Source organism: Coptis chinensis, chromosome 8, assembly GCF_015680905.1.
Source record: "Coptis chinensis isolate HL-2020 chromosome 8, ASM1568090v1, whole genome shotgun sequence".
Taxonomy (NCBI): domain Eukaryota; kingdom Viridiplantae; phylum Streptophyta; class Magnoliopsida; order Ranunculales; family Ranunculaceae; genus Coptis; species Coptis chinensis.
In genome coordinates this window covers 28,900,831-28,922,564 of record NC_141463.1, presented here as the reverse complement: position 1 = coordinate 28,922,564, position 21,734 = coordinate 28,900,831, and the positions used below count along the sequence as shown (strand labels likewise).

The following is a 21,734-nucleotide window of genomic DNA, read 5'->3' as shown; positions in this document are numbered from 1 at the left end:
GAACCACCTCCCTTAATTATTTTAAATTTCTAATCAGTTCTTTTCTTTTTAAACAATTTGCAAAAAACTCCTCTACTTTACTGAAATCTATATGATAGGCTTTAGGAGTCCACTTCTCAACCGAACAGTGTATTTCCAATCTCTCTATTTTAAGATTTTAGAACCACCTCCCTTAATTATTTTAAATTTCTAATCAGTTTTTTTATTTTTAAACAATTTGCAAAAAAACTCCTCTACTTTACTGAAATTAGAATTAGTTTCATATTATTTAAAATAATTTAAAAAACTTCCTTCACATTACTGATATTATATTCAACCCCTCTTAATATTTTTATATTATTTTTTAGATTAAAACTAAAATTCAAAAAATTATATTATCGGAGACATAGATTGGAGCGACAAAAATCATACTATCTGAGAAATATTAGAGCGACAAGTTTAAAGACTTGAAAAAACACCGATGCGTAGCACGGTTCGAACGAAGCTGAAAAAACAAAAGGGACCCTTCGTTGCTCGAACCTCAACAAAAACTCTGTAGCTTTTTTTTTTTTTTTTTTTTTTTTTGGCAAAAACTCTGGAAGTCTCTGTAAAAAATGAAACCCTTCGATTCTCAACTTTCTCTCTGTAACACTCGCAACAACAACTGCGTATTTGTCATTCACGTTAGAAACGGTTTTGTAATCAGTGGAACCGCAGGTACGATGTGTATTGTGCTATCAATTTGGATTTCGTTTTAGTGTTTTAGGGTAAGTATTGAACTCTTAAAGTTTGAACATTAATAAATAATTGAATGTTTTTTTTTTTTTTTTATCGCATTGATTGTTGCTTGCTACAGAATCAATTGCGGAACATTATGGCTGATGATCAGTGTCCCGTTATCGTGAGTCGATATAGGAAGCGAATGAATAATATGACTCAGGAAGAAAGAGTTGCACATCTAGAACGTCAACGCCTTCGAATGAGAACACATCGTCTAAATATGTCTGAAGAGCAGCATATTATACAGGCTAACCGTGATCGCCTTCGACGCAAAGAACGATGGGAAAGGCTTGGTGGTGAACAAAGGTCAATGCAATTGGAACGTCGTCGTGCTAACTACAGTAAGCATTTGGAAAACCTATCTAATGGACAGAGGTCTTTGCTAAGAGAACGCAAAAGAATTAGTGAACGTAACTGCAGATCTGCTATGCAATTGCATAAGCAGCACCCTCAGCATTCAGTATAGCAACAATTACTTCCTGTAAAATCATCGAATATCATTACATCATCGAAAAAATCACATCCTGCGTTGAATGTGATGCCATTAGGTACATTCCTATTTGTATTAGTTATCAATACTATTACTTATTCTTATTATTGCAGCTACTTTATTTTTTGCTAATATTACTAACTTATTCTTATATGACTGATATTACTTAAATAGTTCACGGAACTTCAACAATTAAAAGTGCTACTTCTACATCTGGGCCCGCAACACTTATTAATGGTGATTCAGAAAATGACCATTTACATTGGTGGCTCACTAAGGATTCTCAACAACTCCTTAGAAGTTAGTCTTTGCCGTAATGGTATTTACATAACTCTTCTATTATTTTGTCTTGCTATATTATTGTGCTATGTATTTATTACTTTACATTTTCCATTTTAAATAGGCTCTTCTGCTTTATCATTCAATTCTAAATCTGACTTGGAATCAAATGTTGAAGTCGATCTTAACATCCATGATGGTGACGAAGTAAATTACAGTGATGATGACATTGGTAATGATATTAAAAACAATGTTGCATGTACATCATCAACCGTGAGTGATGCTGGAGAAGGTACGCCACTTCAATTTTTGAAAATTTTGGTTATATGTCTATGTTAAATTCCGTATCGTTTTCATTCTCATATGTTTATACTTATACTTTTTCTTTTTCTTTTTTTTTCCTGTTCTGTCACTTCAAATGAAATACTTAAGTATTTTGGATTAACTGGACTGCAATATAAAATCCAAATTGACATACCATAAAATTAAGAACTTTTCCTCACAACTATAGAATCCCCTCTCAACTGAAGTCAATATATTTTATATACTAATGTCCTCTTTTGAACTATTGTTACAGATATTCCTCGACAATGTTCAGAATACGTATGTACATCAACTAATCGACAATGCAATAACCACAATTGTGCCAGAAATTATACAGACTCTTCTAGGCTCCAAACATTTCAGTTATCAAATCCAAGATTGTGTCAACATTGTCATGCAAAACTATTTGATCATGAAACAGAGGAAATGTGTTGTTTAAAAGGTAAAGTTTCGCTGCCAATGCCACCTATTCCCCAAGATTTGTTGGATCTTTACACAACATCCTCGGATGAAGGAAAACATTTTAGACAACACATACGTGCATATAACCATGTGCATGCATTCACTTCTATGGGCGTACATGTAGATGAAAGCTTAGCCACTGGTCGAAATGGAGTATATACCTATCGCGCTTGAGGATCCATATACCACTGAATAGGGGACCTCTTACCACGACCTGGACAGAGGCCAAGGTACCTTCAGATGTACATTTATGACATTGATCACGAACTAGATTATCGTTTAGCTGAGAATAATTCATTAAATCGGCAAGTTCTGGCCATTCTGAAGCAAACATTTGATTCTTGCAACCCTTTCGTTGGTATCCTACGTCAAAAATCTCGACGTGATGATCTGCATAATATTAGATTGCATATAAAGGATCATCCAGATAGTCTGCACCAATATAGCCAACCTACATCTTCACAAGTTGCAGCAATTCTGGTTGGAGGAGAGGACCCATTTGACCGAAATGAAAGAGATATAATCATTGAGACAGATCACGGGTGCCTAATACATGTTCCAGATACTGCTGGTTTCTACGATCCCTTACAATATCCTCTACTACATCCTTATGGCACATTTGGTTGGGACGTGAATGTTTTCAGCAATCGCTTACGGAAAGTTAGCTGTTGGGCCTTTTACTCTTACATGCTTCAGGTAACTATATATATATATATATTTTAATATTTTCACATTAACAGTTATAAAACTTTTTTTTTTTTAATCCAGATTCAAGAGACCTATGAATCGCTATTGCTTCGTGCTGGGCGTCTACTGCAGCAATACGTTGTGGATAATTATGTCAAAATTTCTACACAACAACTGCGATACATTAGAGACCATCAACGAGATATAAGAGCATAGCTGTATCAAGGTTTACAAGATGCATTCAGTCTAGGACACACACATACAGGTGCTTTCTTAATTTACATTAGTTTCATATTTTTTGTCTTCCTGACTGATTCATTTACTTATACCAATTATTTGCATAATTAGGTAATATTGGGAGAAGAATTATTTTACCTGCTTCTTACATAGGGAGCCCTCGAGGCATGCATGAGAGATATCATGATGCCATGGCTATTGTCCAGAAATTTGATAAGCAAGACTTATTCATAACAATGACGTGCAACCCAAACTGGCAAGAGATTAAAAGAGAACTAGAAGATGGGAAAATTGCAAGTGACAGGCCTGATGTGACAACCAGAATTTTCCATTCAAAATGCGAGGAGTTGAAAAAAGATTTATTCAAGAAAGGTGTTCTCGGAAAGGTAGTTGCTCATGTCCATGTTATTGAATTCCAAAAGCGGGGATTGCCACATACACATTTCCTTTTAATACTTGATCAGAATGATAAGCTGAGAAACCCTAAGATTACGATCGATTGTTCGAGCAGAGATTCCAGATCCTAACAAGGAACCAGAACTACATAGTATTGTGCTGCGTCATATGATTCACGGCCCATGTGGTGTTCTCAATCCAAGTTGTGTGTGCATGAAGAATGATAAATGCAAGAAGAACTTCCCCAAGCAATTCTCCTCTTCTGCACTTCAAGGTGATGCTTCCTTCCTAATTTACATGAGAAGAAATACCGAAAAATATTTGCTACACACCAACAACGGCCAGTATCATGTAGACAATCAATGGGTCGTGCCTTATAACCCATGGCTCCTAAAAAAGTATGATTGTCACATCAATGTTGAGATTTGCTCCAGTATCAAATCAGTCAAGTATCTGTATAAGTATGTCTACAAAGGTGTTGATCGGGTTCGTTTCCAAGTGACATCAAGTGAAGCCGGTGACAACGAAGATGCGATCAAGCAGTTTATGGATGGCCGTTGGATTTGCCCTCAAGAGGCTCTTTGGAGAATCTTCAAGTTTCCCTTGAACAAAATGTATCCATCTGTTTATGCATTGCAAATTCACCTGCCAAATATGCATCAAGTTACATATCATGAAGAAGAAAGTCTTACTAAACTATTAGATGATAGTAACACGTCACGCACAATGTTAACCGAATTTTTCAATTTGAACAAAGTGGATGAAGAAGCAAGGCAGTATCTATATCAGGAGAATCCTGAGCACTACACATGGATAAAGTCAAAAAAATGTTGGCAGAAAAGAAGAGGCCGCAATCAAGTTATTGGCAGAATATATACAGTATCCCCTTCTGATAGTGAGAAGTACTACCTAAGAATATTACTGAATCACATCCGGGGCCCGATGTCATATGAAAGTCTTCGAACTGTTGGTTCAGTGACATGTGCAACCTTTAAGGAGGCAGCAGAGAAGTTTGGGCTGGTTGAAGGGGGCAGTGACATACGTGAAACTCTACAAGAAGCAGTAGCAATACGTATGCCTCATGCATTACGAAAGCTCTTTGTCATCATATTGGTACATTGCAAACCACCTCATGTTCGTGACCTATGGAATGAATTCCACACTTATATGATGAAAGATTATACTTCCACAGATCCACCTATTAAGCTTCTACTTAAAGACATAAGATTCGCTCTTTCCAAACATGGAAGAAAAAATTCCGATTATGATCTGCCTTCTATATCTAACAAGACTACTACAGTCCCAGTTGATACTGAATTCATCTCCGAAGAACAAGCAGTACCTATACCTCCCGATGATCTCTTCTCTGTTGATAAATTGAATCAGGACTAGAGGTATGCTTTCAATAAAATAGTAAACTCTGTTGTAAATAATGTGGGCAGAGTATATTTTGTTGATGGTCCTGGAGGAACAGGCAAAACCTTTCTTTATCGTTCAATACTTGCTTACCTTAGAAACATGGGACATATTGCTATTGCAATAGCCACTTCAGGTATTGCAGCAATAATGATGCCGAGTGGACGTACAACACATTCGAGATTCAAGATTCCTATACCAACCTATGCAGAGTCGACTTGCAATATAGGTAAACATACTCCCCTGGCTAAATTGATTTGCCATGCATCTATACTGATATGGGATGAAGCCACAATCCATCGATATGCATTTGAAGCTCTTGACAGAACCCCTAGAGATATAACTAATGTTAAATCACCTTTTGGTGGAAAAGTTGTTGTGTTAGGTGGAGATTTTCGTCAAACACCACCTGTTATTGCACATGGAACTAGAGAAGAAATAATAGATGCATGCTTATCAAAATCTTCTTTATGGGAATTTGTGGAAGTTATTCGTCTCAGAGAGAACATGAGGGCAAGAGCTGATCCAGATTTTTCTGACTTTCTGATACGAATTGGTGATGGGACTGAAGACTATGCTATAGATGACATGATCAGAGTGCCTGATGACATGGTCATACCATGGAAAGATGATCACTCCCTGTTTTCTTTGATAGATTCAGTGTTCCCGAAATTGCATGACAATGCACTTGACAGTTCGTACATGATGCAAAGAGCAATAATAACACCTATAAATGATCATGTTGACAGAGTTAATGATGAAGTCATTAAGCTTTTCCCAGGGGAAATTTTTTCAAGCTATTCCTTCGACTCCGTGGAGAACGATGCCCGTCAACTATATCCAATGGAATTCATCCACTCCATCTGCCCAGGAGGATTACCTCCACACAAACTCAATCTAAAACTAGATTCCCCAATTATACTACTGAGGAACATTGATCCTAAAAATGGCTTATGCAATGGAACAAGGATGATCTGCTGCGGATTTTTTGGAAAACTTATCTATGCAGAAATAGTGACTGGAAGTTTCTGTGGTAAACCTATTTTCATTCCACGTATACCACTGTCATCATCTGATGACATTAAGCTCCCTTTCATCATTACAAGGAAACAGTTCCTAGTTCGTCTAAGCTTTGCACTTACCATCAATAAGTCCCAAGGATAGACTATACCAATTGTTGGTATATACTTGCCAAATCATGTCTTCAGTCATGGGCAACTGTATGTTGCAATGTCTAGAGGTGTATCCAGAAGTACGACAAAGATCTTAGTAAATAATGGAGCTTTGCGTGGCTTCCCAGGAGTTCATACTAGGAATGTTGTATACACGGAGCTCCTTAGGTCTTGTGTTGCATGATTGCGTCCTTCATCACCACGACAAGTTCTATATCTTCTTCTTCCTAGGTAAATTTCCTTCTATCTAATTGTAATTAATCACAATCTCCATGTATACTCAATTTTGCATGTATATATAATCACGTCTTCTAAATTTCTGCTCCTTCTCTCGGTCGATTTCGTTTTATTATTGTTATTTGTAAATATGTAGGCTTATGCATCTTATATGAATGGGAATTTTCTTTTTGAACTAAATAAGAATTGTGAAACTGCGTTAACGAATTTCCATAATGCCCCTCTTATGAACTGAGCAAAAAAACTGACCAGCCACTACTAAAAAAAGGGGTTGTTATCTCGGTTCTAAAATTAGCCTTATCTCAGTTATGCTGATAAGCGAGATAATATGTCCTATAAATGAGATAATATGTCCCATAACTTAGGTACTAACTCTGAGTATAAATATGTTATCTCACCTCTTACTTAACCGAGATAAAATATATGGATTTTACCACTGGTGGTGTGGAACTGATATAATAGGAAATGTCGTTTATCTCACCATTGTGGAACTGATATAATAGGAAATTTAATTTTATCTCACGTTTAACTGATATAATTGATATTATACCAAATATCTCGGCACTCAAATGATATAATTGCTATTATATCAAATATCTCGGAATAAATTTGGCAAAGAAAACATAAATCACAAAAAAAATAGGGACACGCGCGATAGATAAGTCCTGCTCTACAGGACTCTCTCATGACTAGCACGAACTCACGATGGCAACTGTCGTTGTGATCCCAACTATCTCGCCTCTCCACTCTCTCTTCGTCTATATTGCCCAACTCCACAGCAGCAGTTCCACGACCCATTTCAACTCGCACCAACTCAGAAATGATTTCCACTATCCATTTCAACTCCACAGCAGTTCAACAACTCTTCTCTCTCTAATCTAGTAACTACTGACCTGCGCAATATGAACACATTAGCAAAGGTGTGCATATTTCAGCCTATGTACTTCTCGCCAAGATTGACAGATTGGGACTTTCCGATTTGTCCAAGTATTTTATTTTTTCATAGAAATCACGCACACTATATTCATTCAGATTATGAGGAATAGACGTATTGAGAGAGGAGCTTTAACGCTTGCTTCTGCAAAAGTCAAATTTCAGATTGACACAGAAACTCATGATCCTCTTGATATTGGTATGTGACTTCAGTATAATGATAAACCACTGAGCTGCACGACTTTATTCTCCCAAACAAATGCATATGATCTATCACAATATTGAAGGAAGCTTGTTGGGATAACATCAATTTTGCCATCAACAGGCTTTGTATGTAGTGAAATATTGTGTTTCTGTCTTTGTCTTATATGCCGATGTTTCTGCAGGAATGTATCAGATTAGAGAGGCAAACCAAATGATTGAGGAGTTTATGTTAGCTGCTAATGTTTCGGTTGCGGAAAAAAAATCTTAAAGCATTTTCCTTTGTTCTCGATATTAAGGTATATCTTTGGTTTTGAACACCATACTCATGGATGTGGTTACTTGTTTGTTCTTATGTTCCTTCACATCTCTTTCGTTGGAATGGTTCTCTACCATGATGGCCATATACTTCCATGCTCGTAGAGTGTATGGTTTTCATTTGTTGAAGCCACAAATATGTCGCACCTTCAACTGATTATTCTTGCCACGGTGTCATAATTGAGTAGTTCCTTTGTTGTGATAGTTCAAGTTCTATTCTTGACTAGCTACAATGTGTATGGTTAATTGGTTATAATTATGAAGCACCGACACCCGACACGAGCATATTCTAAAAAAGTAGGACGTGGACATTGCAAGGACGCAAATATAAGATAATATTTGAAAATTTATTTTATATTGATGTAAGATTAGATTTTAAGTCTTATCATAATAAAGATTCGTAAACATAATAATTCAACATTCATAAACATAGGACCAATAAAAAGGAGTCATAAAGACATCTCACATAACTATATAAGTCATGTCCGCATCCAAACTACCCTAGCACGTGGCACACGCATGTTCCATGTCGGACATGTGTCCAAGCCATGTCCGACACATGTCCGACATTGACACAGTGGAATTCTAGAGGTGTCCATGCTTTGGAGGGTTACATTCATGGTTGATCGTCTACACCCAACGTAAAGGTAAAAAAAATTAAGTATAATCCACCAAAGAAAATTTGGTAAAGGAATCTTGATGACAAGCTTGTGGAGTGCTACTCTTATTTCTTATAACCTTTGTGCCTGCTCTTCTTTGGGTCGAGAAACACTCATTTCTATCCATCAAATCTGTATTAAACGCCACAGATGGATATAATGGATAATTTCTCCTTGTAACTAGACTCCAAACTGGAGAGGTCCGGACCTCCCAGTCCATACTTGGTCTTCGTGAAAATGCTTGACTATGCAAAGACCAATTGCGCCTATTCCGCTTCTATGAGTGGACTTGAGCTGTTATTAAACATATTAATACTTGTATATCCAATTCAAAAGAATGTTAACATATCCTGCTTTTTTCTCTCTGATTGGAGCATCTTCAATAAGTTATTCTTGGTAAAGTAGTAGTGAGACAGGGTGTTGTCTTCTTCTGTTGTAAGCAATAGAGAGATCTAGAATCAGGAGGTAATTAGTATGGGTTATTGTCTTCACTTATGCTTCTGTATCACAATAGAGAGGCAGTTTTCTTTTCATGGAGTTGTTGTATATTTTATTATTTTTTAGTTCTTTCTTTATTTCGTGAATATTCTAAGAGTCGTTTCTTCCAATGACTAGTTTCATATCTCAATATATTAAACCAGAGACTGCTGCTTTTAGGTTCAGAAATTTAATATTGCATGAGGTGCATACCCACTTTGCTCAACTTCTTTAGTTAGTTGAATGTACACAAATCATCAGTGATTTCTTACTTGTGCAGACGCCATCCCAGTCCAACGAAAGAGATGCTTGAACCTTTACTACGGACAAATTGCGGTTAGTTGGTCGGATTTGGATGTTTCATCTTCAAAAGCTCGGCTGATTCACTTGATCGCATGATGGTAAGATCCATTGTTCTATTACCTCACGATAGCATTCACATGCTTAAGGGTGGCTTCATGTACCATGCTATACTTCTTTTATAACATCCTAACTTTGTATATTAAATGAAATAGGTTTTCAATTAACTCGAGGAAAGTGTGGTAAATTATAATATTTAGGTTTTGTTCATTTCTAGATATATATTTTTTAATTAAAAGGATTTACTTGAGTAGTAAAAATCTATGGCGGGGGTGATGATCCATACTTTAATAAGCCGATCCAGATATTGGCGACTAGGTGCATGACACGAGTAACATTATCGGCTTATGAACCATCGTGGTGTATTATATGTATAATTCTACATGACTAAGCTGATATTTTATACTTCTAGGTAGTTTACTTCTGTAGTGGAGATCTCATGCCTCCAGAATTTCACCATTATGGTCTTGCATCACCTCTCTATACCCATTTTACTTCCCCTATAAGGAGATATGTAGGTAATAGGAGTTATTTTCTGTTGAGAACTCCTCTCCCTTTTAACACATGTATCTTACTTTACTTAAATTTAACAAGTAATCTTGGTACTTTATATTCCTACAGATGTCATTGTGCACAGGCTGCTTGCCGCAGCTTTGGGAATCTACAAGCTTCCACCAATATTTCAAGACAGACCCCAACTAACCAGTATTTCTGACAGTAAGAATCTTTTATGCTATGCTACTTACATAAATGGACAAAAGAAAATTAGAGCTAGTTGGAACATTACTGTAATTCCATTTCTTTTATAGTATTAAGATGAAAACAACTGCACACTTTGATGAGATGTGTTAATTTCTGATGTGCTGTTCTTTGACTACTGACTACTGAATGTTCTTTCTTACTGATCAAAGAGATATTATGTTTTCTTAGTTTTACAGCTCATCTCTCGCAGGGTCCATTCTTTGTATTTTCATAAAGAAGCTGCATGTGATTCCAGTTAATGTAGTTGTTGGTTTTCCTATTGATGATAATGCTTACTAATTTATTTAATATTCATGTTTATGTATCAAGGCAAGTTTGCTTAGGATAACGTATTATTTGTTGGTTCCATAACTATAATACCTAGTAATTAGTATATATCTTTACTTTACTTTTTCTTTTGTAGAGTAATACCCACTCTATACTTAGTTTCTTATATATTGTTTCAACCCAATTTTTGGTTTGAAGAGTTGAGACGTTAAAGTCACAATTGAATAGTGTCTGACATGTTTCCATAACTATAATATGTTTGACTGATGTGTAGGTAGGACTAAAGGACAATTGTGTGGATAGTGTTGTGCTGATTTTTTGTTTTTGAAGGAATTGAAGTAATATACATACTTAGTGAATGGCATGTCAGAGAACTCAAGAAAGAATGGCCTGCAGTGGCTAGAAATATGGCCTGCAATGACATGTTAAGAGGCTGGAAATGGCCTGGGGTGGCATAGGGAATGGCCTGCAGCAGCCCAGCGGATGGCCTGTAGCAGCCTAGGACTTAGTTTATGTTAAATATGAAGGTTGGGTATATTTTGTACCATTCTAGAATTATCAATTGGAACCATACAAACTTTTATAGCATGTGCCATTATCAGTAGGACCTAGGACTTGGGTTATGTTTATCCGTATAGCTTAAGTTCGTGGAACCCTCAGATTATCATATCTTAAGTTGCAGAGCTACACTTCAATTGGTTCAGTTCTTGCATTGCTTGCTTGTTTCGGTTCATATAGATGTAGACTCGATAATTAATTGTTCATCAAAGGCTCTGAGATTAGTTCTAAAGTTCCCTGCCTATACCGTATGGGACCTCAATGACCTTGAAACTCCTGTTAACTTGCAACATTGTGTTCTCATTATTTTACTGAATTTTAGTTCTCATTTCTTGTTCTAGTATTCTCATTATGGTTGATATAGCATTAAAGTTTATTTTGACATTTCGCAGTTGCTAGCTTGAACTTATGTTTACTGCTAATATTGTATATACAAGTTTATTCTCATTCTTTTGTATAGTAGGAATGTCTTCAATACCCCCAAACAGGGCATGGATAAAAGCGCCTCATTCTTCTATGGAATATCTTGAAGGTGTCAGATAGTTCCTCGAATTTGCTCAAAACAAACCAGGAAACGATGGATGGTACTGCTATCTATGTGTGCATGTCGTAATGTTAATGGGAAAAAGACTATTTTGGAAGTCACTGACCATATAATCCGTCTTGGTTTTGATGAGACATATACAACGTGGACTTTTCATGGCAAACCATTGCACACTAGTGGTCTTAAAAAGGGGATTCCTAGCACTTCTTCAAGTTCAGCACCTAGGATGATTGATTTGGCTAACGATGCCCATATAGATCCCGAGTCATTAGATGATTGTATGAATGAACTTCGAGGTGGACGTGACGAACAAAATGAAGAAGATATATATGGTGATGACTATTACAAAAAATTGAAGGAAGATACAGTACAACCTATATACCCTTCGTGTGAAAATGAATTAACGAAACTTTCTGTGACAGTTGAGTTGATGAGTATGAAGGCTAAAAATAGATGGTCTGACAATAGTTTCACGGAGTTGCTCAAAATGTTAAAAACTATTTTGCCGAAGGAGAACACTATACCTGTTGACACCTATACTGCGAAAACACTAATCAAATCTTTGGGTATGGACTATGAGGTGATCCATGCATGTCGTAATGATTGCATTCTATACTGGAAAGATCATGCAACTAGGGAGTTTTGTCCAGTGTGTAAGGCAAGCAGATGGAAGTCAATTGTTCTTAGGAATAAAGGGAACAAAATTCCATGGAAGGTGCTAAGGTACTTCCCACTAACACCAAGGTTGAAGAGATTGTACACAATACCATGGATTGCAAAAAAAATGAGGTGGCACACAGATTCGGTTGGAGATGCGGATTACATGCACCATCCAGTTGATTCTTCTGCTTGGAAATCAATTAACCGTAAGTGGCCTGAATTTTCAGGTGAGCCACGCAATGTCCGATTAGGACTTACTACAAACGGATTTAATCCTTTTTGAATGAATAGCAATTCTTATAGTTGCTTGCCTGTCATGATGGTTCCCTATAATCTTCCTCCATCCTATTGCATGACTTGAGAGTTTACAATGTTAACACTGTTAATCCCTGGAAAAACTAGCCCCAGGAGATGACATTGATGTGTATTTGCAACCATTGATTGAAGAGTTGACTAAATTGTGGAGTGTTGGAAGTCTAACATATAATGCCTACACCAAGAAAACTTTTACTATGAAAGCTATTTTGCTATGGGCGATACATGATTTTCCGGCATTGGGTCATCTCTCAGGCTGTAGAACGGGTGGAAAATATGCTTGTCCAGTTTGTAGTGTACACACCGACTCAATCAGACTATTACATGGGAAAAAGAAAGCTTACATGGCAACTAGAAGATTCCTACCAGATGATCATGTGTTTAGGTACTAAACATCACAATTTAATGGAAAAGAAGAGCATAGAACAAAGCCCAATCGCTTGACTGGTTCTGAAGTATTGAAATGGGTGGAAACATTTCCTACAGAGTATGGGAAATTAAGCAAGAAAAGGAAGAGACCCACACATGACGATGATGGTTCATATGCATGGTCCAAGAGATCAAAATTATTTGACTTACCGTATTGGGAGGTAAGTTTAAATTAAATGTTTCGCATCACAAGTATAATATATTATAATATATAGCTATTTTAACATTTTTCAGTTTTTAGTAAATGTAGGAGTTATTTATTCCACACAATGTGGACGTGATGCATACGTAAAAAAATGTTGCTGGACATCTCCTTGGGACAATCATGGGAACAAAAGAGAAGAATAAGGATGGTCTTGCAGCTTGCCTAGACCTTAAAGAAATGAAGATAAGGAAGAATTTGTGGCCTATCGAAGAGAATGGCAAGATTTTCTTGCCTAAAGCTCCATTTGCTCTATCGAAATCAGAAAAACAGATGGTATGTCAAACTCTAGTTGATCTGAAAGTTCCCAAAGGGTATAGTTCAAACTAGAAACATCATGTGAATATGGAGGATCTTCAACTCAAGAGCATGAATTCACATGATTACCACATCCTCGTGCAACAATTGCTCCCAGTTTTACTAATGCATGCATACAAAAAGCATAAACCTTTGCGTGCTGCTATCTTGCAATTGTCGCTATTCTTCAATGTCTTGTACTCAAAAGTTATTCACTGTGAGACGCTCGAGGTCATGAAAAAACATGTTGTGGAAACTTTATGTGTGTTTGAAAAGTACTTCCCTCCTTCATTTTTTATTCCCATGATACACCTTGTTGTGCACTTGGCGGAGGAGGCACTAACTAATGGACCTGTTCCATTTCGATGGATGTACCATTTTGAGTGGTACGTGATATATATTTATTTTATTTTACACTATTCATATATGAAATTATTGTGTGCCTCTGATTTATTTTATGTAATAGGATGATGAGAATATACAAAGGGAATGTGATGAATAAGACACATGTAGAAGGGTGTATCGCGGAACGGTACATTATGGAAGAATCAGTAAGGTATTGCATGGAGTATATGCCTAAAGGGAGAAAAGGAAGTCATAAAAGAGGAAAGTTCATGGATGATGAAGTTGATCTCGATGGTAGGCCGAACCATAACCATGGGACAAAAGTCACTACTAATAAAAAGGGGAAAAGGTACATTTTGTCCAATTTGCAATACGAACAAGTGCGCAAATGGTTTTTGCAACATTGCCCTCAAAATGCTGAATGGGAGGTGTAAGTTAAATCTGATTTGGTTTCTTCATTACTTTTAGATATTTAATTTGTAAATGTATTCAAATCTAAAGATGCTTAAATTACAGGAAGTACCAGTTATACCTTGAACCCTATGCACCTCATCCTTCTAGGGGTCGGCGTCGAAAAAGAAATGTAGCAGCTGAAAAACCATTGGAATACATTTCTTGGTTAAGACAACAACTACAAAATCAGAAGATGACGACCTTGAAAAGGCTTGCTATGGGTCCGAGCTTTGAAGCCAAGTCGTATGACAGATATGAACACAATGGATACATATTTTGTACCTCAGGGTCCGAAACGGCCAAATCAACCCAAAATAGTGGGGTTTCAATGAATGCTTTTACGAATTTTAGAGCAAGTGCGAAGGATCGGAACCTCGTGGAGAAACAAACTACTTATTATGGCATCATTAGGCAAATACTTGAAGTGGATTACTCTGATTTCAAAGAAGTGGTATTCTATTGTGACTGGGTGTTGATTGGAGATAAAGTGAATGGATGTGTGGTTGATCCAGAAACAAACTTAGTATTTGTTAACCTTGGAAGGTTCCAAGAAAAATCTAAAGAAAATGACGAGCCATTTATTCGTGCATCTGAAGCTTCTCAAGTTTTCTACTGGAAGGATCCAACAAGGGACCATTGGTATGTTGTCCTGGATGCTCTAAAGAGGTTGAATGAAGGTGTGGACGCGTTTGAGGATCCTTTGGTTTTTGAGGCAAGAATGAGTGAAGAGGAAATGATGTCAGAATTAGTAAATGACATTATGGAAGAAGTAGATACCACAGATGGTTCTTGGGTTTATATATATATTTTTTGTTATGTTTTTTGTTATTTTTTGTTATCTTTTTGATATTTTATGTTCTAAGTTTCTTTTGGAGGAATTGATTGTCATAATTAGTAATGTTTTGTGTTTTGTTAAGAGGAATTGATTGTCAGAATTAGTAATAGTAAATGGATGTTTTGCTTTGAGTATGATATTAAGTTGAATTGCTTTGATTTGAGCATGATATTAGGCATACATGTCGCATCCAACATCTGATCGCATACTAATGTCGGAAGAGCAATCTAGTGAGTCTGAGTATGAGCAAGAGCATGAGCCTGAGCTTGAGGGTGAGATTTTTAATATTTGGAAGTATTATCACTACAGTTTTTATTATTATTATTATTATTATTTCTTAAGTATGTGTATAGTTAACAATCTCCTATGTTGTTATTTAGCCCCACCTCTTATGCGAATAGAAGTTCAATTCAATAGTGATGGGAAGGCGATTGGACCAAATGCAGCGCAATATGCTTCACGACTAGGGAAGCTTACAAGGCAACATTGTCCTCCACATTACTCTGAATGGACCCTTGTTCCTGAAGATGCAATAAATCTTTTGTGGAATGGTATTTTGGTGAGTATGTATTTCATTCAAAATTTTCATATATATAATATATATATATAGAAGGGATTGGTTTACTCACCATAGTTTACACACTTTATTACTCACTTTGTCAATCATTAGATTATAAGCCTAGAGATAATGACTAGCGATCTTGTCATTATATGATTTTTGGTCCTTTTATTTATGGCGGTCATGCACCATTCTCGTTGTAGGCCTAGAGATAAGTTTTCTTTAGTTGTCAGGGACTGACCTTGGCGTTCAGCATACAAGTTTAGGTGTTTGATTTGCTATCTTCCTTTTTTACGTTCTTTAAGCTATTCCCTTTGCTAACAAAGATTAATAATAGAGTGTTGTCAGAACCCTAATAAGTTCCTTTGCCTGTTGATTTGGTCATCCATTAACTGATATCTCATATATGAATGTTAGTTTTTTACTTGTTACAAGTCGCATGTATTTGTAATTATATGTATAGATCTAATGGTAACTTCTTCTTGCGTTCTCAATGTCCACTCTCAATTCGTCCAACGATATATTCTACCTTCAAAACATCAAGTGAGAACACTATAACATCTTTTCTATTAATGTCTAACAGTAATCATATTTTTTTGAGTTTTTTTTTTTTTATTTTCTTAAAGCAACAAACATAGTGAGTTAGTTAGAGAATCCGCCATGTTAATGCCAAAATGTGACTGCTGGTAATCCTGGTATAACTAGCTTGGTTGAAAACTTGGTATGACAAAGTGAGTAGAAAAGTGTGTAAACTATGGTGAGTAAACCGATCCATATAATTGATATGCCTGACTTTTGAATCTGTTTTGGTAGAGCTGGTTCGATGTCCCAGTAGAATATCGAAGCCAACAACTACACAAAGCAAATAACTTGTGGAGGAATTGGAAGTCTACTCTTCGGAAGCATTGTGAAAAATATGATACAGTCCTAGAAAGAAAGCGAAATCGCAAAAGTGGTGTGAAAAAAGAAGAGTGGGATATGTTTGTTGACATGGAGTCAACTGAGCACGCACGCATTCGTCGTGAAAGGGGGAAAGAAAATAGGCAAATGATGAAGAATCCACGCACGACAGGTAGGTGAGGATCATCCAGGACAGTAGAAGAAATGGTAAGTTACAGATAAGTACAAATACAGAACTTAAACTACTTGGAATGGTCGGTCAGTTGTGGATCATTAAGTGCACTAGTATTCTACGCATTTTTGTATGAGCTATAGAATTGATGACTCTTATTCATGTGACTAAAGGGATGCTATATTCTTATTCATAGGTTGCTAATGATCCTGCTAATCCCCCCTCTCGAACTGATATATTCGTGGTGACTCATACCAGGAAGAATGGAACATTTGTTTCAGAGGAAGTTAGGCAAAAAATGGTATGAAATATATATTTACTATTCTTAGTCTAGGGAAATATGTTTTAACTGATTTTAATTTTGTTCTTGCTATACAGATAGAAATCAATGAAATTGTTGCTCGTGACCCGAGTAGCAAATACAATGATTTGGACCATGACCCTGTTGCCGAGGTATGTTTCTTGTTTAATCTATACTTTTTATATATTAATTTTACAGTTCTTCTAAAATTAATCTCAATGTGGGTAAAAATGAGTTTGTAGGTCTTCGGAAAAGATGGAAGGAGTTCTACTCGTATGGCTGCAGCTCATTATAAGAAGAAAGTCGAAGAAGCGGAGAGATCAAAGTTGGAACTCCAAATTTTACAGTTCTTCTAAAATTAATCTCAATGTGGGTAAAAATGAGTTTGTAGGTCTTCGGAAAAGATGGAAGGAGTTCTACTCGTATGGCTACAGCTCATTATAAGAAGAAAGTCGAAGAAGCGGAGAGATCAAAGTTGGAACTCCAAAGCCAAATAAATGATTTGAAACAGGAGGTGATTGAAGGGAAGAGGACACAAATGGAGATGCAGTCACAAGTGAATGCAATACTCACAATGTATGGAATTAATCAGGGAGCACAAACGCGAATCTCTGCGAACTCTCCATCTGATCAGGTCTTTGGTTAAAATTAGTGTACCATTTTAACATATGGACTGAGGTTTCTGGAAAGGACTCTAGAGATACCAAATCAGAACCTGAAAATTCTTCCCATGGCCGGTGTGGCGAACTACCTACTATAGCTCTTAACCATGCATTCGGTGTGGCGACCTCCAATTGCTCTATTCGTTCGGTTCCATCCCCAATATAACCTCACTGCTGCACCTTGATAGCTTTCACAGTACCATTGACAAATGACAAGGGAACATAACCTCTTTTTTTTAAGCACTCAATAGCTTCAAGAAGATCGTCCTAAATAATGTCCCAGAAGGCCTGGTAAAAGCTACCAGAGAAGCCATCAAGACCAAAGACACTATCACCATCTCAAAGATGGTTTCCTTAAGTTCTTCTAGAATCAATCCAACGTGGCCAAAGAGAGAATGTAGGATTCCCTCCTGACTTTATTGACCTACTGTCCTACTTTCACGAGTAAAGGCGCAACTCTTTCTTATATAGGCTATTATAAGTGGGAGTGATCTCACCAATAAAGTACTACAAAAGAAAGAAAGGTCAATTAAGACAGGTTCCCTCATCTCGCACACTTGTTATATTTGTTTATATAGTTATAAAAGTCTAATTGCAAGCGACTATGAATTAGTTCCAAGAAAGCCGCTTTCAGTCATGTCATTCTTTCATAACCCTGTCTATCGATGTTAGAAAGAGGCCTTAGCATGAGTGTAAATCGGCCCTGAAATGCTATTCGTTGTTCCACCAGGACTCTCCTAATAGGTGATTGGGCCGGATGATGGCCTTATCTTATGCCTATATTGTGACCATGAGTGACACAAGGCTATAACCAAGAACTCACGGACTCTTTTGTTTTCCAGACCCAGACCTAGGCCACGAAGAATCAGCCAAGGTTCATCAGTCTAGCTTCTTGCATGCACTACTATGAATATCAATCCTGCTTTCGCGTGGTAGCTATTGCGTTTTGAAGCCCTATAGTTCACCGGGGTAGGTAGGAGAGGATACGCAGCTAATTAAATTAACCCTTTCTCACGAAGAGCCCCCTATTCATCAAGGTTGGAAGTGGTTCCCAACGTGGAGTGTTGCTGTTCCAAATGGTCGTGGTCTCATTCCAAGTGGTATAGTCATGAGTTTATGATTCACCCATAGTCCACTGGCAAGACCTTGGTAATTGTCTATCTACATTATGTATGTACTGGCCCCTGTAAATCATGAAAGAAACTTAAAGATTACTTGGTGCAGGACTGGATGGTTGCCATACACTCAATCTTTAGGCAACCATCCACCTAATCTTTAGAAAATGGAATACTACTGTTGGTTTAAGGTAAACACTAAATTGCCAGACCTTATCGTCGCCTTGACACCTGCACAAACCTTTTTAGTGCAAGAACAGACAAATAAGGGTGTTTTGAGTTTTCATTGGCACGACCACAAAAACAACAAGACGAATGATCCAGTAATTTATATTTGAACATCCTATCCTTACCATCATCGGCATTGTTATTTATGCTCTCTATTAGTGGTTTAAGCTTCAGTTAATAGTCATTTGGTGTTGTTCGATATAATATTATTGATGCTTGTTTGAATGAAATTCATGGTTAATTGAGTAGAGCTAGAGGATGTTAGGATTGATGCTTGTTCCATTTCAGAAGTAGGAGTTTGGGATTAGAAGTACTTACTTATCTGACAAACTTTACTATAGATTTTTTTTCATAATTAGAAATTCACCAAGTAAAAATAGAACTGCTTATAGTTGTCTTATGTCAGTGTCTTTTTCTTGTACTAGTGTAAGCTTGATCTTAGGAGTTTAAGAAAATAGAGGTAAGTAGCTGGTGAGGAGTAGATTGTATGTCTCGTACATTGGATTTCTTCCTTTTTCTTTCATTGTTTGGGATGCTGCAACTGACTTAGTTTCTTTTGCTTTAATTCCTCTTACTTATATATGAAGCTTCCAAGTTTACTTATTCTTTATTGAGTCTACTAGAAATTACCAACTATAAATATATAATATTGCCATATATTGTTATACAACTCTTGATTTTACACATGAATAGACTAGTTGACATGTTTGTCATATTGAGATTTTCTTACTACTTCATATCTTGTTTGTCGCAGACAACTGGTCATTCATTGTCTAGGCAACCAATGGTATCACGCTCTTGACAAACATGTGAGCTGCAAAGCATGGGGGGTAGAGTGGTTGCCATTGGAAGAATGCTTGGTGATCGAGCTGAAGTGCCTGAGAATGCATATCGGATCGTAGTGGACAAGATTCTAGAATTTCACGCAGAGTTGTTTGGTGCTAGAGGAAAGACCTTTAGTGACATTGACGTGGGATCTACTGGTACATGGCCTAAGGCTTTTACTAATGTAATCTAAATTACTTTCTTAAGTTATACTAAAGACTTGGTTGTGCACAAGTTGTTGTATGAATGGGATTTGTTCAAGTTGTTGAAGTTTTAAGCATTCAATCAAAACATTTTGCTTTTATTCAGGTTATTTTTTTATATTTTGTTACTGTTCTTTAGTTTTTATCAGGTGGCAGCAAAAAAAAAATAGGGATACTAAATAAATAAACGACAGTGAACTGTTGAAATATTTCTCCCATAAACGACGGCTAAGTTTGTTGTTCTATTCAAAATAAATGTGGACCAGATTTTAAAAGAAACATGTGCTGACGACCGTCGTTGATTTACAAGTGTTAATAGCCGTTGTTGTTTTTTAAATATTACAAGTGCCCCGGGCCGTTGTATTTCAAAAACTACAGTGGTTTTTATTACGGCCCTAACGACGGAATATAGCACATGTTTTCGTCGTAAACAACAGCTATGGGCCGTTGTTTTTTGGCTGTTTTTTTGTAGTGACGTCACTTGTCTGGCCACCGTTCCAATTGATATGAAAGTAGAAACACATTTCTTCGTCAAGGAGGACGACATCATTGCCAGAATTTCTCTTGCAGAAATGATATTTAACGAGGTCGATCCTTCATTGGAGGTGTGTAGGGAGTCTTTTATGCAATTCCTATCTCTATTATATTTATTTTAAATGCACAAAATCATCTATTAATTAACAACATTTTTCTCTCTTAGGTCGAGTGCTTTAAGAAAGATGGAGATTTTGTAAGTAAATGGACACAGTTTGCCAAAGTTTCTAGTAAGGTCACTGCTGCAACATTTTTATACTTGCTCAACCCTTCCTTTTTTTGCCCTTCTTCTTTTGTTTCTATTCTCTCTTATTGTGGGGTTCTATTGCTTAGAAGTAACTTCTAAGCAATGTGAGGACCCTGCATCTATACTACCAGAGCTTCATTGGGGTGGGATAGCTTCCATTGACACACATAGTAATTATGTCCTTGAGCAATCAAATAATTCTGTTCAGGTAGGGGCCTCCACTAAAGATGCACCTCAAGTTGAGTCCTCAGTTGCCAAGCGTGGAGATATTCTTATTGACATCAATGACCGATTCCCTCGGGATTTCCTGTCAAATATATTTTCAAAGGAAAGATTGACTGAAGAGTCCTCTAGCATAAGTCCGTTGTACAGTGATGGAACTGGATTGAGCATAAACATTGGTCATTCTTTCAGAAGTTAGCATTGGATGAGTTCGTTAGAAATGATGTTTCTCTTATGGATCAGGACCATCTTGGATATTCGTCTCCACTTACTAAGTTGACAAAGAGGGTTAGAGCCTATAATTTTTCACAGCTGACGACCGACGTGAATACTTTAGGACCTGTGGATTCTCAAATTTTTTTTGAGTAGGAAATTTAGCAGGAACCATCTGTCTCCTTTCATGAATATATAGAGAAAGGTTAAAAAAATGTCTTATTATAGTTCGAAGAATAGTAGTTGATACAATATTTGAGTTTCTATATATAATTGATTGATCACTAGTACTCTTTGAAAGTTAAGTTCATGTTCGACATTGTTCTTTCTTATCTTAATGAAATAAGTTCTTCAAAGAATTTACTTATGTTGAGTTGCTTTTGTTAATTGGTGTTGATGTTTATGAATATGAAAGAGAATGTGGTAGTTTGGGACAGGTTTTTATTTGCTGGTTAATTGTCATGAGCAATACCAGCAAA

At 36.7% G+C, this 21,734-nt stretch overlaps 1 protein-coding gene and 1 long non-coding RNA gene across 4 annotated transcripts; both read left to right on the top strand.

Moving 5' to 3' along the window:
• Positions 1-574: 574 nt before the first annotated feature.
• Positions 575-6,523, top strand: LOC147480962 (uncharacterized). Of its 3 annotated transcripts, XM_086581264.1 has the most exons (8): positions 575-746; positions 836-1,307; positions 1,424-1,568; positions 1,653-1,820; positions 2,106-3,010; positions 3,083-3,266; positions 3,350-5,279; positions 5,424-6,523. In XM_086581264.1, the coding sequence occupies exons 3-5, from the start codon at positions 1,484-1,486 to the stop codon at positions 2,486-2,488; spliced, it is 636 nt and encodes a 211-aa protein (XP_086437390.1). In that variant the 5' UTR covers positions 575-746; positions 836-1,307; positions 1,424-1,483; the 3' UTR covers positions 2,489-3,010; positions 3,083-3,266; positions 3,350-5,279; positions 5,424-6,523. The 3 variants fall into 2 exon arrangements, with proteins under 3 accessions (XP_086437390.1, XP_086437388.1, XP_086437389.1); XM_086581262.1 differs by having other exon boundaries at positions 3,350-6,523.
• Positions 6,524-7,459: 936 nt separating this feature from the next.
• On the top strand, positions 7,460-9,367 carry LOC147480961 (uncharacterized). The gene is made up of 3 exons (XR_015206983.1): positions 7,460-7,591; positions 7,779-7,892; positions 9,328-9,367. It is a non-coding gene; the product is annotated as an uncharacterized LOC147480961 (long non-coding RNA).
• Positions 9,368-21,734: the final 12,367 nt, after the last annotated feature.